Source organism: Protopterus annectens, chromosome 5.part0 (assembly GCF_019279795.1).
Source record: "Protopterus annectens isolate FY-2018-M chromosome 5.part0, PAN1.0, whole genome shotgun sequence".
Classification (NCBI taxonomy): Eukaryota; Metazoa; Chordata; order Ceratodontiformes; family Protopteridae; genus Protopterus; species Protopterus annectens.
In genome coordinates, this window is record NC_056735.1 from 47,982,982 (window position 1) to 48,003,711 (window position 20,730).

Below are 20,730 nucleotides of genomic sequence, written 5' to 3' on the forward strand. Positions count from 1 at the left end.
GCCACCCATCTATTAAGCTGGATATGGATTACTTTTGCATGAAAAGTAATGGCACAGGTGCACCAGTTACCCGAATGCCTCCTAGGCCCAAAACCAAACACCTACTTTCAATTTGGAGTTTAATCTGTATGCATCTTCATTTTACCCCAACCTTGTTACACTGCCTGATAATCCTCTGTAAAGGATAGTGGACAATCCACTAGCTCCCCTTACTGCCCAGTACTACCATATACAAAGCAATCCCTACCTTCTGACCCATCCTTGTTGTCCTACAGTTAAAACAGGTTATTTGAAGTAGCTGTCATTCCTGACAAATGGACAGAGGTACCTTCAGCACCACACCCACCTCCCTGTCCTGCAACTACTTGCAACTCCCCATCAAGTTCTATGTACCCTCATTTCATACAGGAACCTTTGAAAGTCATAGTAACAGACCCCAGAAAACACATGGTTTGGCTATATACAAAGTTACAACCAAAATGTACTTACAGGAACAGGAAGCACAAGATCTTCATTCCCAGCCAAGTCAGCAATATGGCGGTAGAGTGGGACACCTTTCTCAGCAGCACCAGCTTTGCAAACAGCCAAAGAAACTCCCAGAATAGCATTTGCACCAAATTTTGCTATAAATTAATGTAGGATATTTTATTATTCAAACCAACCAAAAAAGCTCAACTTACATGTAGAAAAATTCTTACATTTATTTTCTGTTCCATCAAGTTCTAGCATGCCTTTGTCTATCTCAGCCTGTTCCACAGCACTTAGTTTCTGTGGGAAGAAGAGGACATGTAATAGAATAAGCCATCTGATATAACTGTACCTGCTGTAAAGTGCTACAAAGTATGTAGCAATGTCAGGCCAGCATCCAGCTAGATAAAGTTTGACTCACCTTCTCAAGAAGGGCTGGAGCAATTGTTTGATTAATGTGCTCTACTGCGTTTGTGACACCTGTTGGGAAAGTAGAATTATATTACTGCTTGTGGGTTATTCATCCCCTCAACCAGGTGTCCCACTTATTAAATTGCAGTGGGAGTCAGCCAAGTAGCTAATATTTAAGCAAGTGTCACAGCCACTGCATGCCAAAACTATCAGCAAGGACAAATTGTTTTACACAACTGAACAGTACAGTTAAGCTTGCTTACCTTTACCCAAGTACCGAGCCTTGTCTCCATCTCGCAGCTCAAGGGCTTCATAGATGCCCGTTGATGCACCACTAGGGACAGCTGCCCGGAAGAGACCTAAAGAGGAATGAGCAAGTTAGTTCTATTTCACCCCAGCTCTGCACAAGCCTTCCAAAGCATCACCCACCTACCAAACCCCAGACATCTTACCCACACTTCTAGTCCCATGGAGGTGATTCAAGAAACTTTAGGACCCCCACTCATCTTGAAATACAAGACACAAATTAGCCAATCCCAGCTTCATGTCACCAAATTGCACCCAATCCCAGCTTTTCAAGTCACCCAAATTGCACCCCACTTAGATTGGGTCATTCTAAGAGTGGTCTGAAACACTTCATCCACAGTTTGTGCCATCCAGGAGGCAATTTCACATTATACATGGGTCAGCTGAAACATGCTTACCACAAGTTGCGTAGTGTGGTACTGCAGTTTCTCCACACTTCTACAAGCTAAATGCAAATGAAGCACAGTTCACTGGCTCAGCAAGTCTTGTTTCACAACTAGATCATGAAGTGGGCACAGTGACCCATTTTACTACCAGCAACTTAAGTTGTTTTGTTAACTCCCAGCTTCCCACCCAGTTTGCAGCCTATTTAAAATAATATCTAGCATTTAAGTTTTGTCATGCATTAGTCAGTCATGAAGTAGACATTTTAGCATTATGGTTAGGTCAGTATATAAGAGTACATTTTGAAGAGACAACCAAGGAATCAAATTTACAGAGAGCTACATGTTTAAATTAGTTGAATGGATTGTCTGGGCAAATGCCTGTTTAGCAGAGTCCTGGAGAAAGAGCCGGCTCCCTAAAACAGATTATGCACCATTTACTGAAACAAACACAAAGTAATATTACTCTACTGCACAAAAAATACAACTAAAGAGATCAGCTATAGAATGGCATACCCTTTACAAACTAGTTGCCGATAGGTAGGGTTACATGGATATAGCATCATATGACGGGGGTAGCAAGGGGTTAAAGACTGCATTTGTAGCAAGTACTTAAGAGTGCAGCAGTAAATAAGAACAGTTTTAGGACAATGGTGTTACACACAAAATTCATGCAAACTCACCTTTGTCAGTGTACAAGTCAACTTCCACTGTGGGGTTACCACGAGAGTCCAGAATTTCACGGGCATGGATCTTATTGATAGACATGGTTCCTGAAAAGAAGGCATAAAATTTTACATATAATCTTAATTCAAGCATTCCAGAACCTAGACCTGAACTAGGACCTCCTCCATTATGCCCCATGTTTTGGAGTCACCAAGGGGACCATCTTTGAAACATCCAAGGGTCACTGGAGTTTTAGTTTGACAAATTTAAGGCATTAAGCAACCTTCCCCATTTCTAAAGTCAGGTACTTAGTATCCACACTTACAACCTACATAATGGCAGACTATTTGTAAATTACATGCTACTGTCAAACACCCTCAGAAGCTTACCAGCCATCTGCTTCCAGTAAGCCTGTTAACTAAAAAGGATGTCACCATAGCAGAGTGAATCTTTGCTCCCGGGCTAATGCTTGCCATTAGCGACTTCAGACCTCTTGACAGTCAAGATCTTATAAACTTTGAAGTCCTCACTCCCACAATTGCTTTTAGGCAATTCGGTTCTAGGCCTTGATGGCAGCTGCATCTCGGCAGCAGCATTAGCATGACAGCCCCACAAGTAGTTTAAGCCTTCAGAAAACTAAAGGATGCCATTGATTGCCTATAGGCCAACCTCTTTGGGGGTCTAGTCTTCAATAAAGGAGTAGGGAAAACAATTAAATTGTGTCCACAATCACGAGTATGCAACAGTCTAGAAAAGGCAGGGCACCATGATAAGATGTGAAGTGATGTACAACATACATCCTACAAGTTCATGAGCCTTGCAGTCTGTACTCCCATCTGCACATCCTACAAGTTCATGAGCCTTGCAGTCTGTACTCCCATCTGCACATCCTACAAGTTCATGAGCCTTGCAGTCTGTACTCCCATCTGCACATCCTACAAGTTCATGAGCCTTGCAGTCTGTACTCCCATCTGCACATCCTACAAGTTCATGAGCCTTGCAGTCTGTACTCCCATCTGCACATCCTACAAGTTCATGAGCCTTGCAGTCTGTACTCCCATCTGCACATCCTACAAGTTCATGAGCCTTGCAGTCTGTACTCCCATCTGCACATCCTACAAGTTCATGAGCCTTGCAGTCTGTACTCCCATCTGCACATCCTACAAGTTCATGAGCCTTGCAGTCTGTACTCCCATCTGCACATCCTACAAGTTCATGAGCCTTGCAGTCTGTACTCCCATCTGCACATCAGTTAATAGCTTGACACAGCAGCTCATCTTAGATGATTCAAGTTGCCCTTAAATACTCCCATTCACCTATAAAGTGTTAATATGGCATCAGGAGATTAAACACCTTGAGACACTAACTTTGAAATGCAGCTTCTTAAAAACAGAGCCAAGAGCTCTCCTACATTTCTGACAACCAATACATGTGCTACACCTTCAAGTCCTTAAGGGAAGTAATGGGACAGACTACATTTTAGCCGTTTTGATAAACCAGAGTCGAAAACATTACAAATCAGTATGGAGGATCATTTCAGAAACAAAGTAGTTTGCTAGAACTTGCCTATTTGTTGGAGACTTCTTGTGCAAAGTTAAACAGCTAGGCTTGCTTCAAGCACATGTTTAACATTAGTTTTATTCAAGTGGACTGCTTAATTACTAGCTTTTGGACCATTCAGGCACAGGTAGATATTAGAAAGGTAGTTAAGGATAGCGAAATCTTGTACAAGGATGTGATGTGAATCATGAACTGGTGTTCTTTCAAAATTACTTACCCATTTAGTAATATGAGTTTATGGAAACTGCTATTTACCAAAAGTTTTGCCTTTCAGCAGAAAAGGATATATAAAGGCAAGAGTAGAACAGAACAGTAGCATGGCAAGCCAAAGGCAGCCATTTCAGCAAAACGCAAATCTAGAGCCAGTTCACCAAAACCACCTTAGATTAGAGTGCCTTTTTCTCCACTATTATGCACCCTCAAGAGTAGTAAATAAAAGTATGAGAGTATACCCACATGGTGGGTGGCGCTTGACCTCTGCAAAAAATAAGTGTTAAAAGAAGGTGGTTTCAGTTAGTTTGCATTCAAAGCCACCTTTGATGGATCAATATGAATCCAGAATGTTATGGCAGGTGTGAGTTTGGGTTGGCTCACTTTTCAGAAATGTGAAAGTAGTTGCACCTGCCCAAGCCAACTTTTTAGCCACATCTTAAGTGCAATTTCTTATTTTATCTGAGAAGTTAAGGACTAAGCAGGCAACAGTCCATCCCAAATTCAGGTTGCATATTTAAGTATATAGCCTAACAAAAGCAAAAAAGGCAACTACACTAGTACAGCAACATCCATAACTACACCCAACCCTCTTCAAAAAGGGAAGATCTATACACCTTCCGCAAAGATAATATACCTCCATCTTGTTTGTAAAGTCCAGAGACTGCCAGAAAAGCATAACCTTCCAGCAGACAGTGAGGTTCTCCAGTGCAGTTCTTTTCCTGCTTACATCTGAAGAGGTGCAAGACAGATTGTCAACTCTTGCCAAAAGCTGGGCATATACAATTAAGTATAGAACCTCATATTGCCAAGTTTTGTAGTACAGAATCTCATAATACCAAGTTTTATATGGGTAAAATCACCATCTCTGGCATCCCCAACAACACTGATCTACAAGATACCTTGTAAGGGGTAGGTGGGGGAGAAAAAGAGAAGTTTACACTATCGATATGCAATCAGATTAGCCTACACTCCATTGTTTTACAACTTTGCATCCATTTCCCTTACGCAGAATACCTTCACCACCCCCCACCACACAAGAGGCTACCATGGACCCTGTAAGAGTGTTGAACCAGCAAAGCAGGTTAATCAACTGTTCATACCACCATCTAGCAAGGAATTAAGTTTTAAACAACATGTGGTATATTAAAGTTAAGTTCTATACTGCAAACAAGAGACAGGATGACACTCAAATCAAGGACACTTAAAAACATTAGTCCTGTTAACTTGTGACATTAGCAAATTTAGAGAATGACACATTTTAAGTACTGACTAATCATTTATTAAGGGTAATTTACTCCATTTTCTACAAGACATCTGTTTTAGAAAGAATTAAGAGGGATAGAACTAAAATTTCAGGAAAACAAAAAATTGCTCTTAAAGTTAATTTTACAAGCAACAGCAGTAACTTGAGAAAGAAAAACCAATGACACAAACTAGCATTACACACAAAAATAAAGTACAAATAAGCAAAGTATTACAAAAAACACAACCCAAACAGCTTTACCTAAACAAGCTTTCCAGCACTTTCAAAGTTGTCTCTCAAGTAATCCCACAGTACCTTGACTTTCTCCAATGATTCCTTTTATTATTCAGTGATACTTGCCTGCCCCTCCCCCTTTCCATTAGAGACTCATATACCATTTTGATTGGTTTACCAATCACTATGGTAACATCAGGGTCATGAGAATACTAAAGTTGAATCAGTGTGGCAAAGATAACCAGGAAACACAGAAAGATGTTTGTAAATGTTTCTTTAGAAAGGGATGGCTTCTAAAAGAAATAACTGGTAACTACACTAAGCTGTTGTGAAAGATCCTTAGCTGTTAGACCTCCTTTTGTCAAATCCTACCATGTCACTAAACTACAGGGTACCTCTACCAAAGTATGTCATATGGGTGTGGATAATTATCAACAATCCCTTGTTATCAGGCACTTTCTTATCACTTGTTTTCTGCTGTTAACAAATATCTTACTGTTTCATTAGATACAATTCTCCTGTACCTCCTGTATCTTGTAAGTTCAATATCTCCATCAATACCAGAAGCAGGGACCTAAACCTTCACCAACTGATAAATAAAATATTGCAGTGACAGGTTTATAACCCAGTACCTACCTAACCTATGGAATAAGCCCCCCCCCCCACATGTTCCTTTAAACACTGCACAGATGACAGGACTGGCTGATATGGCCCTCTTGGAGAAAAGAGGTACATCCTGAATGTCCTTCTAAGGTTTGAATGGTCAAAAGACTCAATGACCTTGTAACAGCTATGAATTTATGACTCATGTAATGGAATTATGCTTACAAATAGTAACATGGCTTCCATCCTACTCAGAGGTGCCAGAAGCTATTGAAGGCTTGAGACAGAGGACCAAAAACAGAAACTCGCTGATCTAAAAAGGACATTTTTTTAAAGTTATTTATTGACATAACAAAAACATATCCAGCATATGATAGGTCAGTAAGCTAACTGTCAGATTGTCTCTTGCTGTTAATGTCTTTCAAGTCAGTCACCTTCAAGCTGACACTAACACCATAATTCACAAACGGCTAAATCAGACAAAAAAAATCACCAAGGCAAACGATAACCCCCCCCAGGTGACGGTATAAATGCATTCCAAGTCTCACCCCGAGCTGGAAGTGGTAACTACACAGAAGCTTACACCAAAGTCCTATACAATCACTTCCATAAGTGTATAGGCTCGGCTGTACCAGAAAGAATCAAAGCCAAAACCCCAAGGAAAAACAAGCTGCCGTGATGGACATCCAGCATCAACAAACTTTACAATAAATGCAAAACGTTTCTGTCCATGAAAACAAAGGTGAGCCCCAACAATGGAAACGCACCCTCCTCAGCCTCAACAGGCAAATAAGACAACTTGTCAAATCCACTAAGGGTTTCTTTGAAAAAAACTTAGCTAGCACAGCCAAGGATAACCATAAGGCCTTTTACAGCTATGTATGTAGCCTAAAAGACAGGGCCCAAGCATGTGCAGAACAAGTGACCAATGGTATTAGACACACTGACCTCACAGAGATATCAAACCTGCTAGCGGATAAGTTTGGCAAAAATGTCACCCCCCCATCCCCTCCAAACCTATCACAAACCTCACCCCCCAACCCTACATATCTGAAGAACAGGTCATCAAAGCCTTGTCTAAGGCAAAAAACACAGCCTCTATGGGATCAGATGGAATCCCAGGTTGTCTTCTAAACAGGCTAAAACATGAACTAGCATCACCATTATGTACCCTTTTTGATCATAGTCCAACCACAGTCTTTGTTCCTGCGGAATGGAGAACAGCAGCAGTTATTCCCTTATACAAAGGTGGCCTAGCAACAGACCCAGGGAATTTCAAACCCATAAGCCTGACCAGCATCATCTGCAAGGCCATGGGACATATCATTATGGACCTCATAAATAAAGACATAGGTGACCTCCAAACCCTGGATCCTACCCAATTCGGCTTCATGAAGACCGATCATGCCTTTTAAATCTGGTGGATTTTTTCAAAAATGTGACCAGGGCCACTGATGAGGGCAAATCTGTGCACACAGCATACCTTGACTTGGCAAAGGCATTCAGCACAATCCCACTCTCAGGCATTACCAATAAACTTAGCAAACAGAATGTAAACCTCTTCATTTTAAGATAGGTTGTAAACTGGCTCACAAACTGACACACACACTATCGAAGTGGGCTACTCCACATCAACCAGCAGACCTGTTACCAGCAGTGTGCCACAGAGGTCCATACTGGGTTCCCTACTGTTTGGTATATACTTCTCAGAAGTTCAGGTCAATACTAAGGGTTTGTGGCTGACCAAGTTTGCAGATGACTGCTAACTGGGTGCAATTATTGAAATCCCAAATGGTGTCAGTATTCTCCAGGAGGGTCTTACACAGACCAATGACTGGTGTCTTAGTCACAGTCTTAAACTGAAAGCAAAGAAATTCATCATCATTCCCTTCAGCACAATGTCCCTCCATACTATCAAATCAACAATACCCTAAGTACCCACAAAGTGTTAAGGGATTTGGGTTCACAAGTTGGCTGCCACCTTAACTTCAACCACCATGAGTCTACTGTAGTAAAGAAGGCTTTCTACATAGCACACTTGATTAGTAAAGGCATCACCTTGAGAACAAAAAAGATTATAACCCTTCTATACCCGGCACTAAACAAGCCCATAATTGAGTATAATGCCCCATTCGGCATGTGCCATACAAAGCACCCGCAGCAATTGGAGAGACCTCTGAGGTTTCTAACAGAGAAGATCAAGGGACTCCAGCATATGCATTACACAGACCAACTAAATTCCCTGTCACTATACTCCGTATCGTAAAGACTTCTTAGGGGAGACTTATGCCTGATTTACAGTGCAATCTCAGACCCAACCATAATGAATTTGCTGCATATCAGTAAATCAAACGGGACTAAGGCCATCGATTCCAGGGACCTAAATATGGCCTGTGAGTTAAATAGGACATGACGGAGGGACAGACTTATCTCCCAGTGACTGCCACATTTTTGGAATAGGCTACCTATTCATGTGAAACAGAGCACCTCTATGACACTGTTCAAAAGGAACCTGGATGAGTGAATGCAGCACCGTAAATTCTTACTAGGAATAGTGCCCACAACCCTCATGGACATGGGCAGTCATTACTAAAGCCTATCTTGGGTATTAACTAACATTTCTATGGTATTACATTGGGAAGAAACAGTTAGGCTTGAAATGACCTTCGTCCGGGTCGATAGCCTATTAATCTCCTATCCTATGAACCTAAATGAGCATATGCATAACAAGGTAATCTAACTTTGAACAGAGGGAATCCACTGAGTAAGAGAGAGAACTACACTTTCTTAATTTTTTTATTAACATCTCACATTGCATAGTGATATGAGTATACCTTCAATTATAAAAAATAAACCTTACATTTCCTTTGTATTCATTATACAAATATGACTTTTGTCCTAACGATTATTCAGTTTAATATTACATAGACTGCTTAAGTCCTACCTTCCCTGAAATATCATTAATTTTGAACATTATTTTGTATGGATTGTTCCAACATATTCCATTTATTTCTGTTTTTTGCTTCTTCCCTTTTCTAAAGATCCCACCTCCAGCCATTTCCTCTCCTTTACAACACTAAAACTCAGTTACAGTTGGTTTTGCTTGTGATTTCCATTTCCTATTAATTGCTTATTTTGGCAGCCAGTAGCAGTAAACTTACCAGGACCTTGTTACATCTAAGCAGTTTAGTTTCTATATAAAAATAATTTATGTAGTTAATATCTTCCACCCACAACATTTCTGATGAAATACTCTGTTGTGAGTTCCAAAAATCTGTCAACATGTTACATTCCCCTAAAAACATTTTCACATCACACTCAGGTACCCCCCCCCACACACACACACACATATACACAAACACTTTCCCATCACACCTCCACCATGTGCAGTCTACTTGTGGAAACATTCTGTGAAGACTTCTGAGGTTTGGCAGGCTAACTGAATTCGACTACTTGGGTACAGAATACCTATGCAGACACTTGCATGTGAAAGCCCTAAATCTTCTAGATATTTTTGCATATTTGGGAGGTATACAGTTATCCATCCTTCACATCTTTGCATATTGCCTTTCCACTCTCATTTCTCAGCGTTTTCTAACCTCTTGTTCTGATTGACCCTTATAGTTATCATGCATTATTTTATTTGCCTTGTGAATAATCTGTTTTTCCCCTGCAGCTTCTGTTCTAGACTCATCAATAAACTCAACCATAGCTGTTTTTTCATGTAACACTCTCCTATCAATTCTCTCTCTCTGCCTATATTCTATTATCTATCTCAGTTAAGGATGATCGTATTACCCCACATTCTAACCTTCTGCTTGGCCTCATCACACTCTGACGTTTGCCTTCCTAGTTATTTGCACTGGAAGTACTTTGGTTCCTTTACTGTTTTTTGCCAATGAATTACAGCCCCCATACACATATTTTACGTGCTCCCTGCTTACAGTCATTCCTATTGGTAAAATCTCTTATCTGCAGTCCCACATTGGCTTAATTCTCAAATTATTTTCTGAAGGTTGCATTGCACTTGTCCACAGATGACGCCAGAGAAACAAATATGATAGATGAGTTGTCATTTTACACATCACCAGCATGAGCAATGTGTAAAAAGTATATATATATATATATATATATATATATATATATATATATATATATATATATATATATCTTTTTACTTTTCTTTTTTTTTTTTCCTTGTTTTGGTGGGGGTTGATTTCTCTTCTCACCTAAACAAATTATGCAGTGAATCCACTTTGATTCTTAGAAAAAGGAAATAGCTCTCATATTGTTTGTGCATGACAGAAAGTCATTTTAAATGGAAGTAACTTGTTCTTTGGAAAAGGACTTTCCTTTACTGATATTATATCAGTTATACTTCTATAACATCATGAAGTAGTCAGTTTATCCATGCATTTTATTATAACTTAAATTAACTTTTATTCTTCTAATATGATTACCCAATCATTAAATTACCTATTAGGTAAATCTGATATGTGTCCTTTTTAAAATTAAAAACAATAACGGTGTATGTACACGAGTCCAAACTTATGCAGTTGCACTGGGTCCCTACACTAGGCCAGCAATCAAGGAGACTCAGTCCTCACCACTGACTCTGGTGAGGGATGGTCACTAAGAGCAAAGATGGATTCACACAGTATTTTCAGATGCAGGTCCCTGCACCAAGCATAATTTCCCTTAAGAGCACAAAGAGAGCACACTCCAGACCTGGGGCTGGACTCTCTCTCTCTCTCTCTCCAGACCCACAAAACCATCCACACTGACCACTTTGGAGCTCTATGTCCCTGTTCCCAGTAGCTGATGCACACACTTGGATATTTGAGTTTCACACACACATACACACCTGGGAAAAGGTGGCTCAGCTTTACTAGCTGTTCCTCTTTCTGACCAGACTCTGAGGTAATCACACTGCCACCAGTCAGCTACCTTAAGGCTCTCACAAAAGGTACCTAATTATACTGTGTAAAATGAATACTAATACAAATGGTAGGGTTGTTATCAAAGCAGCAAGGCTTTCAGGAGTGACCACAGTGTCATTAAAACAAGTATAAATACTCTCAAGATGTTAAAAGCATTCTCTAAAGCAGCAGCCACAATGAAAGGTATTAAAATATTTAATGATATATAATATAACAGAAAACAGGAGAATACTGAATACAACAAACAACAGAGTTTCAACCACAGAGATATAAAAAATAATATAGTTGGACAGTTTCTCACTGAGCCAGAAAAAATACTAAACTATTTACCACAGCAAAAAACAGATGATGTCTGTCTTTGTCTGTGTGGATGTGTGAGATATTTATCCTGTGAGAAATATTTCCTGTCAGGTTCCAAAGTGCTGCTGTGAGAGTTCCAAAGAAACCAGAAGTTGGTTAGAGGATGACATCACCTCAAGTCACCTGACTCTGGTACAATACACGCAGAGAGCTTTGCTAAGATCTGTGGCAGCATCTGAAAGCTATAGTACAATTTCAAACCTTCCACCCTTCCAGGGTTCTCTGATAAACATAAACATTGGATTAGTTACAACAATACAACCTAATATTAATATACATGCATACATTTTTTCTGTTCAGCAGGACCTACCATTGATGCATTTTTAACACAAGTAACTTAAATATGTTTTTAACTCAAACATCTGTACAAATCAGTGTGATAGTCAAATGATAAAAAATTATTTACAAAACTCCAGCTAGCTATGTTGGTGTATGTATACATGTACTGCCCTACTCTCCCTGGCACAGATGGCACTACCTCATAACATCACACAGTGGCCCTGGTACAGATAGACAGACATATTGAATTGGTTTACTATTAGCACAATTTGTCCTAGGCATAATACTAATCTCCTTGCCAAGATCCTATATCTTCTGGCATGTTAACTAGATCCTCTTGGAAAGCCTACTATCCTACATCAAATTCAAACTGTAGCACTTCCACAAAGGAAGAGGAATTAAAGGTGCTATGATAGGCTAAGGTTTGGTTAGAACCTTTGTAAAGCTGAGGGAATGCAGAAATATGTTTGGCTGGTTCTATGGCATTTTGCAACCACATAATTTCTCCTACATGGAGCACCTAAGGTAGGAATGAGCAGATAATGACTTTCCACCTGTGAAATGAGTAGGAGTCATATCAATCAGCTGAAGGAACCCATGTGCATCACATTAGTGCAATAGTATGTTGTATTTCTATGCATCAGTGTTGCTTACACTTCCATTGAAATCCAATTGTCCCACACCTCCTTTATTTCCACAACTCCAGTATGTGCACTAATACTAGAACCAGAAGGATTCAAGTCAGAGATTCCTGTGTTTTACACAATTTAGGAGCATACAATTGCAATTTATTATGACAGATCACACTGCCGCTGTGTTGCAAAATTGCACAATTAAATAAAATAGCATATATTTAAATTTGCATTAGTAGAGATGGATAACATTTGTATGCACTGGCTTACTGGTACAGGAATAAATACTCCAGTATTTACCATACACATACAGCAGCGTGTGTTAATAATATTATGTCATCTACAGAGCCAAGAAAATATCCTTCAGCAAAATCTTAATACACCACATTTCTGCAAGAGTATAGCACTAAACCTTAGCCAGAAGCAATGGAAAACCACCTAGAGCTGGAATTACCCCTGACTCATACACTCCTGGCTAACAGTCTATTACTAACAGTGGCTTTAATGTGCTAACTAAACAATGCACAAACCTGAGTAAAAAATTATTAAACTATCATTGCAAAGATTTAGATCCAAACACATGATTTATTATGGCCCTTCTGCATAAGTGGGAGTAAAACTATGGAATTTCTAGAATCAGGGGAGCAGACAGAAATGCATATTTTTACACAAACCTAATGTTGTTGCCCCATCACCCAACTCTCTTTTAGCAATTGTACACACAGGAAAGGGCCACATGCGGTGGTGGTGCTGCAGTAGCGTTGTCGCCTCACAGTTAGACGTTGCCAGTTCAATTCTCAGTTAGAGTGTCTTCTGTGTGGCGACATGCGTGAATGGGCATTCCTTCGGTGAAAGTTGTGCATAAGGCCCAGCACGCCAGCATGTAAAAATCTACTGCCAATCATTAGCGGACCGGAGTTCTGCTGTGGCGACCCCTAACCGGAAAAAGCCGAAAGACACAACAACAACAACCTCTTATAGCCATAAAATAGTTTTTATAGGTGTAATCACCTACCATAAGAAGGTTTTGTATAACCCCACACTGTAAACATCAGTTTAAACAGTTTTACACACTATTTTGTTTGAGTAATAAACTTTCCCAGAAAAGCTCAGAATAAATGCTCACACGAGTACACAGATTATCCCTAGCTACACTCTTACTATAAAAGTGCTTTTCTATAGTAAACCAAGTTTCCATGAAGATGTTGAGTTCCATAGCTTCAAAACAGAGAAAAGTCTAAGAATAACTGCTTTTGCTGGCTATTAATAATGCAGCCTTCTCTTCTATACTTTCACTTCAACTTTCTGTTAAGTTTTGTTGGCTGTTAATTGAGCAAATATGGATATCAAAAGGAAGCATGCTCTGCCAGTGTTTTAGCTAAACACACGGCAGCACATGAAGGATACCACACCATTTTATTATACCAGACTATTGTTTTTAGCAGCTCTATCACTAAATATCTTATGCATGTAAGGTAAGCCTTCATCTATAAAATTAACACAAAATACACTTTAATCCTGTATACGTCTTACTTTCCCCAGTGACAACACCTTTGCAAAACAATCCTGAAAAATCCACACTATCTCTAGACCATTCCTCAAGGACACTCCTTTCTTTCAGTTTTTTTTAATACAACACCAAAACTCATGTGCCCATTATGCTCAACTCAGCCCTTTGCCAAAACATTTAGTCATCAGCACTCCTCCAAACATCCATGAACTTTGATCAGCATGTTAAACCACCCCTTCAATGACCTCCTAAAGTTAGCCCTCACAAGATGACCTCCAATATCATGACATAATATTCTAACATCAGAATCCAACCAATCATATTACCCCCTTGTACTGTAAAGTGCCGTTACTTATTTACAACCCAAATGCCTCAACGTCTGACTTCCCACAGTAGAAAACATGCTGGTAATCCCAGTCACTTGGATTTGGTTAGCTGTACGGACACAAAGCTAAGCTGGTTGGGTTATATATTAGTGTCGACTCCCACTTGTAAATGAAGATTACATTTAAATTGGTGAGATATAGCAAGAGGAATTGGTGTGGTTTGTTTTTGGACTAAATAACATTCTATTGGTGGGAGTCTTACTGTTCCGACTTGGGAATCTGTTCAGTATACCTGTGCTCAGTTGCTGTGAAGTGGATACTAAAGAAAACAGGAAAGAGTGCTGTGAACTGCTGATAGTCAGTAATGTTTTATCATCAGTATGGGCAAGTTTTAAAAAAGATATATTTCATGCCTTTACTGTCGAGAGGTTGAGATGGCCCTTGGTGCCTAGTTAACAAGCTATTAAATAACAGGACCGCTATCAGCCCTTAATCCGACTGGTGAGAGCTTCAAAAATGACAACAGATATTTGGCAGTTGACTAAATGCAACTTTTCTGCCCAGTCCTCAAATATGTCGAGCCCACAGTTGGGAAGAAACAAACTTTATGCTGTCAGGAGGTATAATAACAGTTTAGGTAGGGTGACAAGGTCCTGTGAGAAATAATGAAATAATGATTCTTGACTCCTCTGTGGTAGTGTAGCCATTAGTTTACGCAGTAAATGTTGCTAATACTTAATAATACAATTTGAAGTGCTCCTTCTCCCATCTCCTTGTGGGATATATAAACACATTATTAGTTTTTTTTTTTTTTAACAACAGCTACTATTATTACAAGCTTGTATCAAAATTACTAGATGTATGTACTGATACTGTGGACTTTTCCACAAGGGTTTATTAGCGTTGCCACTTTCACTTTCAGAAGCTGTCCATCATAGCACCAGTCTTCTGGTTTGTGCTTCCAATCTATCCAAGATTACTGAATTGCTTTTGAAGCAGTAAAGGTTTTATTCACCCCCCTCAGCTGCCACTGATTTTGTCCCTGAATGTTTTGTCTCTGGTATCTCATGTGGTATAAAAAGGTGAGGGTTATTTCCTCCAGCTGAAGGTGTCACGTTTTGTAACCCCTGAATTTTACTTTTCAGAAATGGAGAGTAGTACAGAGCTGCCACATTGATTACAAATGGTGTTTTAAAGCTGGCAATGGCAAAGAGTGTACATAAACGATAGTCAAAAAAAAAAAAAAAAAAACTTACCAGGGTCAGGTGCAAAAATTTTGTGTTGAAGTGTCTCAAAACATAGACATTTGGAAGAATAAGACTCAAAAACAACTTATTAAATATGATAAAACTGGATAAGGAAACATTCATCCTGATTTATAGTTTCCATATGCAGACAGAAGAGGCATCCAGCTGTGGGCACAATGGAGATTCTTACAGACTTAAAAGTACTGCTAACGTTAATTTTTGCTTGTTTCAAAGGTAGGCTTATGGTTTTTCAGGCAAATTACTGAGGGCTGAAATCACTAAATAATGATAGACGTTTGAGTTTCAGGTCTAATAACCTGCATAATTTGCACTCTGCTGCAAAACTAGTTACCAGCAAATTTCAAAGTTTATACTAGCAGTATTTAAAATCTGTGCCTATTTTTGGGCCTTTGACTCCCAGAATTTTTGGCTTATACTAGATGTCTTGCCTAAGAGGTGTATGGCTGTAATGGAGTAGCACTAGCAGCAGTGCAAATTGGGTAAAGCTAAACTAAACATTTTCATCATCATCAAGGAGGACAAGGACTTGAGGTAAACATTTACAAAAATAAATTCACACTTACATTTGTTTTATTGGTGTGAAGAGGTGCTGCTGTTGGCTGCCAGTATACTGAAATTTGAAGTGTGGTGTGGAGTGACTGGACCGAATCACTGGGTAAGTAGTAGGTATACACCACAGACACTTCACGTGTGTGCCAAAACCTTCCTGCCTAATCAACACTGTAAATTGCACATGTTTTGAATCGTTGGTTGCTCTTTCCACAAAATGGTGTGTTTAGAGCAAGTTGAATTGCTAGTGTTATAAACACCTCAGTCTTGTGAGGTATAGGATCTGATTTCAGCTTCACTGGTCTCTGGTGCTGAAGAATCTGAGCAGAGCCAATTGGTTACCTCAGCTTCAACAAAGGTGGGACTCATGGGACAACACAGAATTCCAGATTTACAGTATAAAATTCGGACAACCAGACAAAGCCCTTTATTTCTGGACAATATAGAAAAAAATGAACAGGTTGCAACCCTGTTCCTTAAAACTGATAAGAGACCATGCTGCAGGTGGATTAGCTGTGGTAGTAACATTTTGTGGTACATTACAGTGGCTGCTTATTTTTTGTTGGTTACACAATTTCATGTAAATTGATGACAAAAGCACTGAAAGTAACCTCTGAAGGGTCATGCCAAGAAGTTCATTCTCTTCATACTTTTATCATTGCATACCCACCAAATATAGGGTTGCCACCCCTCTGTTTTTTTTCCGGACTATCCAGAAATCAAACTGATTCTCCAGTAGTCCAGAAAGCACTGCACAAACTCCAGTATTCTGTTTCAAAAAAGGACTATCAGAGTTTATAAATCGGCTGATTTACTATGCTTTTTTACAGAAAAGTATATTAAATCAGCTGAAAACATGCAGCAGGAACAGAAAAATAGGGCAGTCCCTGCCAGGTGATGTAATAGTGACATCACAAAATGGGAAGGATATGGGGGGGAAAGGGTTGGCGGGTTTACTGGTGATGCGAGAGGTGTGGCTTTACTCTGGTTTCAGCCACAACAAAAGGTGGCATCCCTAACCAAATAACTGTGTGCCACTTCTGCTCCAGTTACCCCAAACCTAGCTACAACTACCCTATCTACATGTTAGGAAGGGGCTAGAGAAACATGGAGCAGAGCCTTCAACAGCATCGTGTACAATGTTCAAACACTGGGGATTTTTTGAATACCCTAAGTGGGTGGGGCTGCTGACATCACCACTCATAACACCAATCAGCTCCAGGTCTGCCATGGAATGCCAAACTCTTAACAGTAATCTACCTTGCAATCACAGCATGCCCCCCTTCCCCAATCACCAGAGGAGTGACTAGTCATGAATTGAAGTCCCTCCCCTTCTTTCTGGAGTGGGTAAGCTGTTCATTCTCCTCCTCTTCAGTTATTCCAAGTCTTTCAAATATTACAGTGGTAAGAGGCAACTCAGTGCCTAATAAAACACATGTATTCCATATGCATGTACATTCCAACAGTAAATAAAAAAGTAGAGTGACTGTGTCAAACATCTTTTACAATGCAAAGAACTGTGTCGTGCTACTGACACAAAACGATATCAAGAGGCTTAGAAATACAATGCAGTGCATCTGTGACATTGAAAGCAGCGTCACTGCCTCAACAGGTTGCATACTCACCTTTAGTATAGATGGCTGTGTGTTCTATTCCCACACCAGGTAGATGGATTGCTGACATGGCAGTGCAGCATGAGGGGATTGCTGCACTCCTCAGTGTGTCGTCCTTTGGGGTTGAGGATTTGTATAGTGGTCAAGGTGTTTGCCTAAATAAGAGATATGGGGTTTGATCCTCGCCAAAATAAATTTGCTAGGCTTAAAATGGGCCAGAAGGACTGTTAAACCAGTACTTAACTATTAACCTATAAATACGTGTTATTTTAAGTCTGCAAAACATGTGAGCTGAACCCGAATTACTGGGGATGATGAGAGGAAAATTGTCATCAGATACCAGTAGATACAGTTTGCCTTCTGATTAACACATTTTTAGAATACAGTTCAATAGTGTTGTAGATACTGTTATTTCACAGATGAAAGGGAGATAAAATGTCTGAAACAGCTTCTGTTTTTAGCTTTCTGTCGCATCCATTTTTTCCTGGCAATCACTGTTGCTGATTTTGTACCCAAGTATATAAAAAACTGAATGTGAGTGAGACTGTAAATTTGGTAGAAAGTTTCATGTTTCAGTGACTGGCTATGTTACAATGTATTAGCAAAGCCACACCAGTAAGCTTGTGTCAGCTGATTCACAGATTATCTTTAGGATTTTTTGACTCTTCCCATCACTGTTGGAGCTTTTGAGTGTACCTTCTGCAAACATAAATTAGTGAAGGTATGCATGAGAGAGATTAGCTAATGATGCCATATTATCCAGTGAACGTGATGTTGTCAGTGCCATAAATTTTATCTCTTTTATTTAGTTTGCCTCTCTGAAGGTATGAAAAGTAGACATTTAAACCATATAGGCCCAGATAATTTCTGACTTACACCAGTCTTAACGATTACCTGTAGTCTGTGACAAATAGAACACAATTTGTAAAGCACAAAATACACCCCATTAAAACCCCCAAAGCTGTATTCAAATACAAGTGTCATGCAGCTGTAGGAAAAAATGGTTTACTATCAAATGATTGAAGTTCAGAATGTAAAGCTATCATAATGTAGAATCATATTATCGAAATTCAGAACGTGAAAGCATTCAAATGGTCGAAAATCAAAACGTTTCAACATTTTCGACCATTTTCAACATTTTTCCACCCTTTGCGAAACCAAACCTCCACTAAACCAAACCCAGTGTGATTAAACACCATTTACCTCCCCTCTTAACAGAAACTGTCAATATGAAACCAAGCTAGGTGGGGGTCAATACCCCCCACACACCCCCAACTATATATTCTATCTCAAGGATCGCACTACAGTGGGGAAAAGGTCATATAGACTGCTATTACTATGTTTGGATGAATTCAAATTCAGCGAACTTAGTTTTTGGCAATTTGGGCTTTCGGCGATGACAATGAAGTGATACAGTTCATTTATTCGAATTGCATTGTAGTTTCAACATACTGATTGGGTTTTTATGACAGTTGAATAAAGGATTTTCACATATATGTTATTCAGGTATGTTACTTTCAACTACTGGCCTTTCAACCATTTGATAGTAAACCAAAAAAATTGGTTACGTGCACATTAGCTATATACTAGGGACAATTTCATTAATGCCAGTGGGAGACTTCGTGTTGGTGTGTCGGCCGAGTCGGAGCCGATCAGTTATGAATGTAGGCGAGATGGATCACATACATCTATCGTTATGGTAAGTACATAACTAAAAGTTCAGACAAGTTGAAATTGGATAGGTTCCATATTTCTGTAGCATATTTTGGTGAATCAAAGCTGCCTACCATCTCTTTCTTGTCTTGCCTCTCCCTTTCTCCTTGTTCTGAACAACCTTGGACCACGTTGGGCCCTTTTTGTTCCCTTTTTGGACTACTAAAAAGGACCTGTATTCTTAGAGGTACTTGACCCATATTTATTAGATACATTTACCCCTTGAACACTGTTTTGAGTTGAAGTACCTTGTCTGTCATTGTTGTTGTCACTATCATTTTTATTTAAATTGTTTCCTTTTGGTGACCCTTCACCCATAGTCCTGTTATCATTGATAGCATTTACAACAGAAGTCCTAATACCATTTTCACAAGCAGTGTTAAAGTCCTTATTGCCAACAATGTTTTTTGAAACAACTTCATTATTGTCCCATACACCATATGCTGATTTTTTAGTGTAAGCTAAAATGTCTCTCCTTAGTTTCCCTTGTTTTCTGGCTATTTTAGTAGCACTGTGTCTGTCAGCTTTCGTGGCTCTTCCGTTGTACAATTGTTGAAACAAAGGGAAACATGCAAAGTTCTTAATTTTAATATCAGAGTCACACATTGTATTTTTCACTTCTTCCATGATGTACCCGTGGTGGTGGTGCTGCGGTAGCGTTGCCTCACAGTAAGACACTGTCCGGTTCGATTCTCAGCTAAAGCGTCTTCTGCGTGGAGACATGCGTGAATGGGTGTACCTTCGATGAAGGTTGTGCGTCAGGGCTGGTAACTCGGCACGTAAATATCAACTACCAATCATTAGCAGACCGGAGTTCCGCTGTGGCGACCCCTAACCGGGAAAAGCCGAAAAACACAAACAAACAAACATTTCCTTCTGATAGTGTTCCACTAGTAGCACCATTAATTTGATGCCTGACTCGTTAAAAAGTTCTACAAGTTGGCTGTATAACCTGTCCCCAAGGTTAACTGAATTCAGAAATTTGCTGTAACGTAAACCTTGTGGGACACATTTTCGCTTAATGCATTTTGTTAGTCTATTTCACTGCTCAACATAACATACTTTAAAGTCAGTTTCTCAAACTCGTAAATAGCTTTTTTACAATTCGTTTGTTCAGTGACAGAATTTGTAATAACTTCAGTACTTACAACGGTGGTCTCAGTTATTTCTCCAATATCCAAAAACAGATTTATTGCAACCTGAAACACATATTTTTAAACATTGCTGTTTAGCAAAGCATCTTCAGCTCGCTGAGTGCCTTCCATCTCTGTGACGCCCAAATCACGTACAGCATTACGTTCCTTACTGGGAAAATTCTAAATAGATGTTGAACTCGTCTTTGTCAAATCGCCGAATCCCTGGTTGATGGCATCTCTGATAACAGTAGTAATCTGTTGCGAAAAAGCAGCAAAGCCATCTGGAACCAAATGGGTGGATACATTCATTAAGTGTC

General features: G+C 39.6%; 1 protein-coding gene across 1 annotated transcript in view; it reads right to left on the bottom strand.

Moving 5' to 3' along the window:
• Nucleotides 1–5,608, bottom strand: part of LOC122802477 (enolase-like) — a 101,431-nt gene extending 95,823 nt beyond the window's left edge. The window contains exons 1-6 of the mRNA XM_044072120.1: nt 5,512–5,608; nt 2,252–2,341; nt 1,143–1,238; nt 890–948; nt 699–768; nt 490–623 (exon numbers count right to left, since the gene is read on the bottom strand). Of these exons, the coding sequence (XP_043928055.1) occupies nt 490–623; nt 699–768; nt 890–948; nt 1,143–1,238; nt 2,252–2,336 (444 nt within the window). The 5' untranslated portion in view covers nt 2,337–2,341; nt 5,512–5,608. The remainder of the gene's footprint in view (nt 1–489; nt 624–698; nt 769–889; nt 949–1,142; nt 1,239–2,251; nt 2,342–5,511) is intronic.
• Between the last annotated feature and the right edge of the window lie 15,122 nt (nt 5,609–20,730).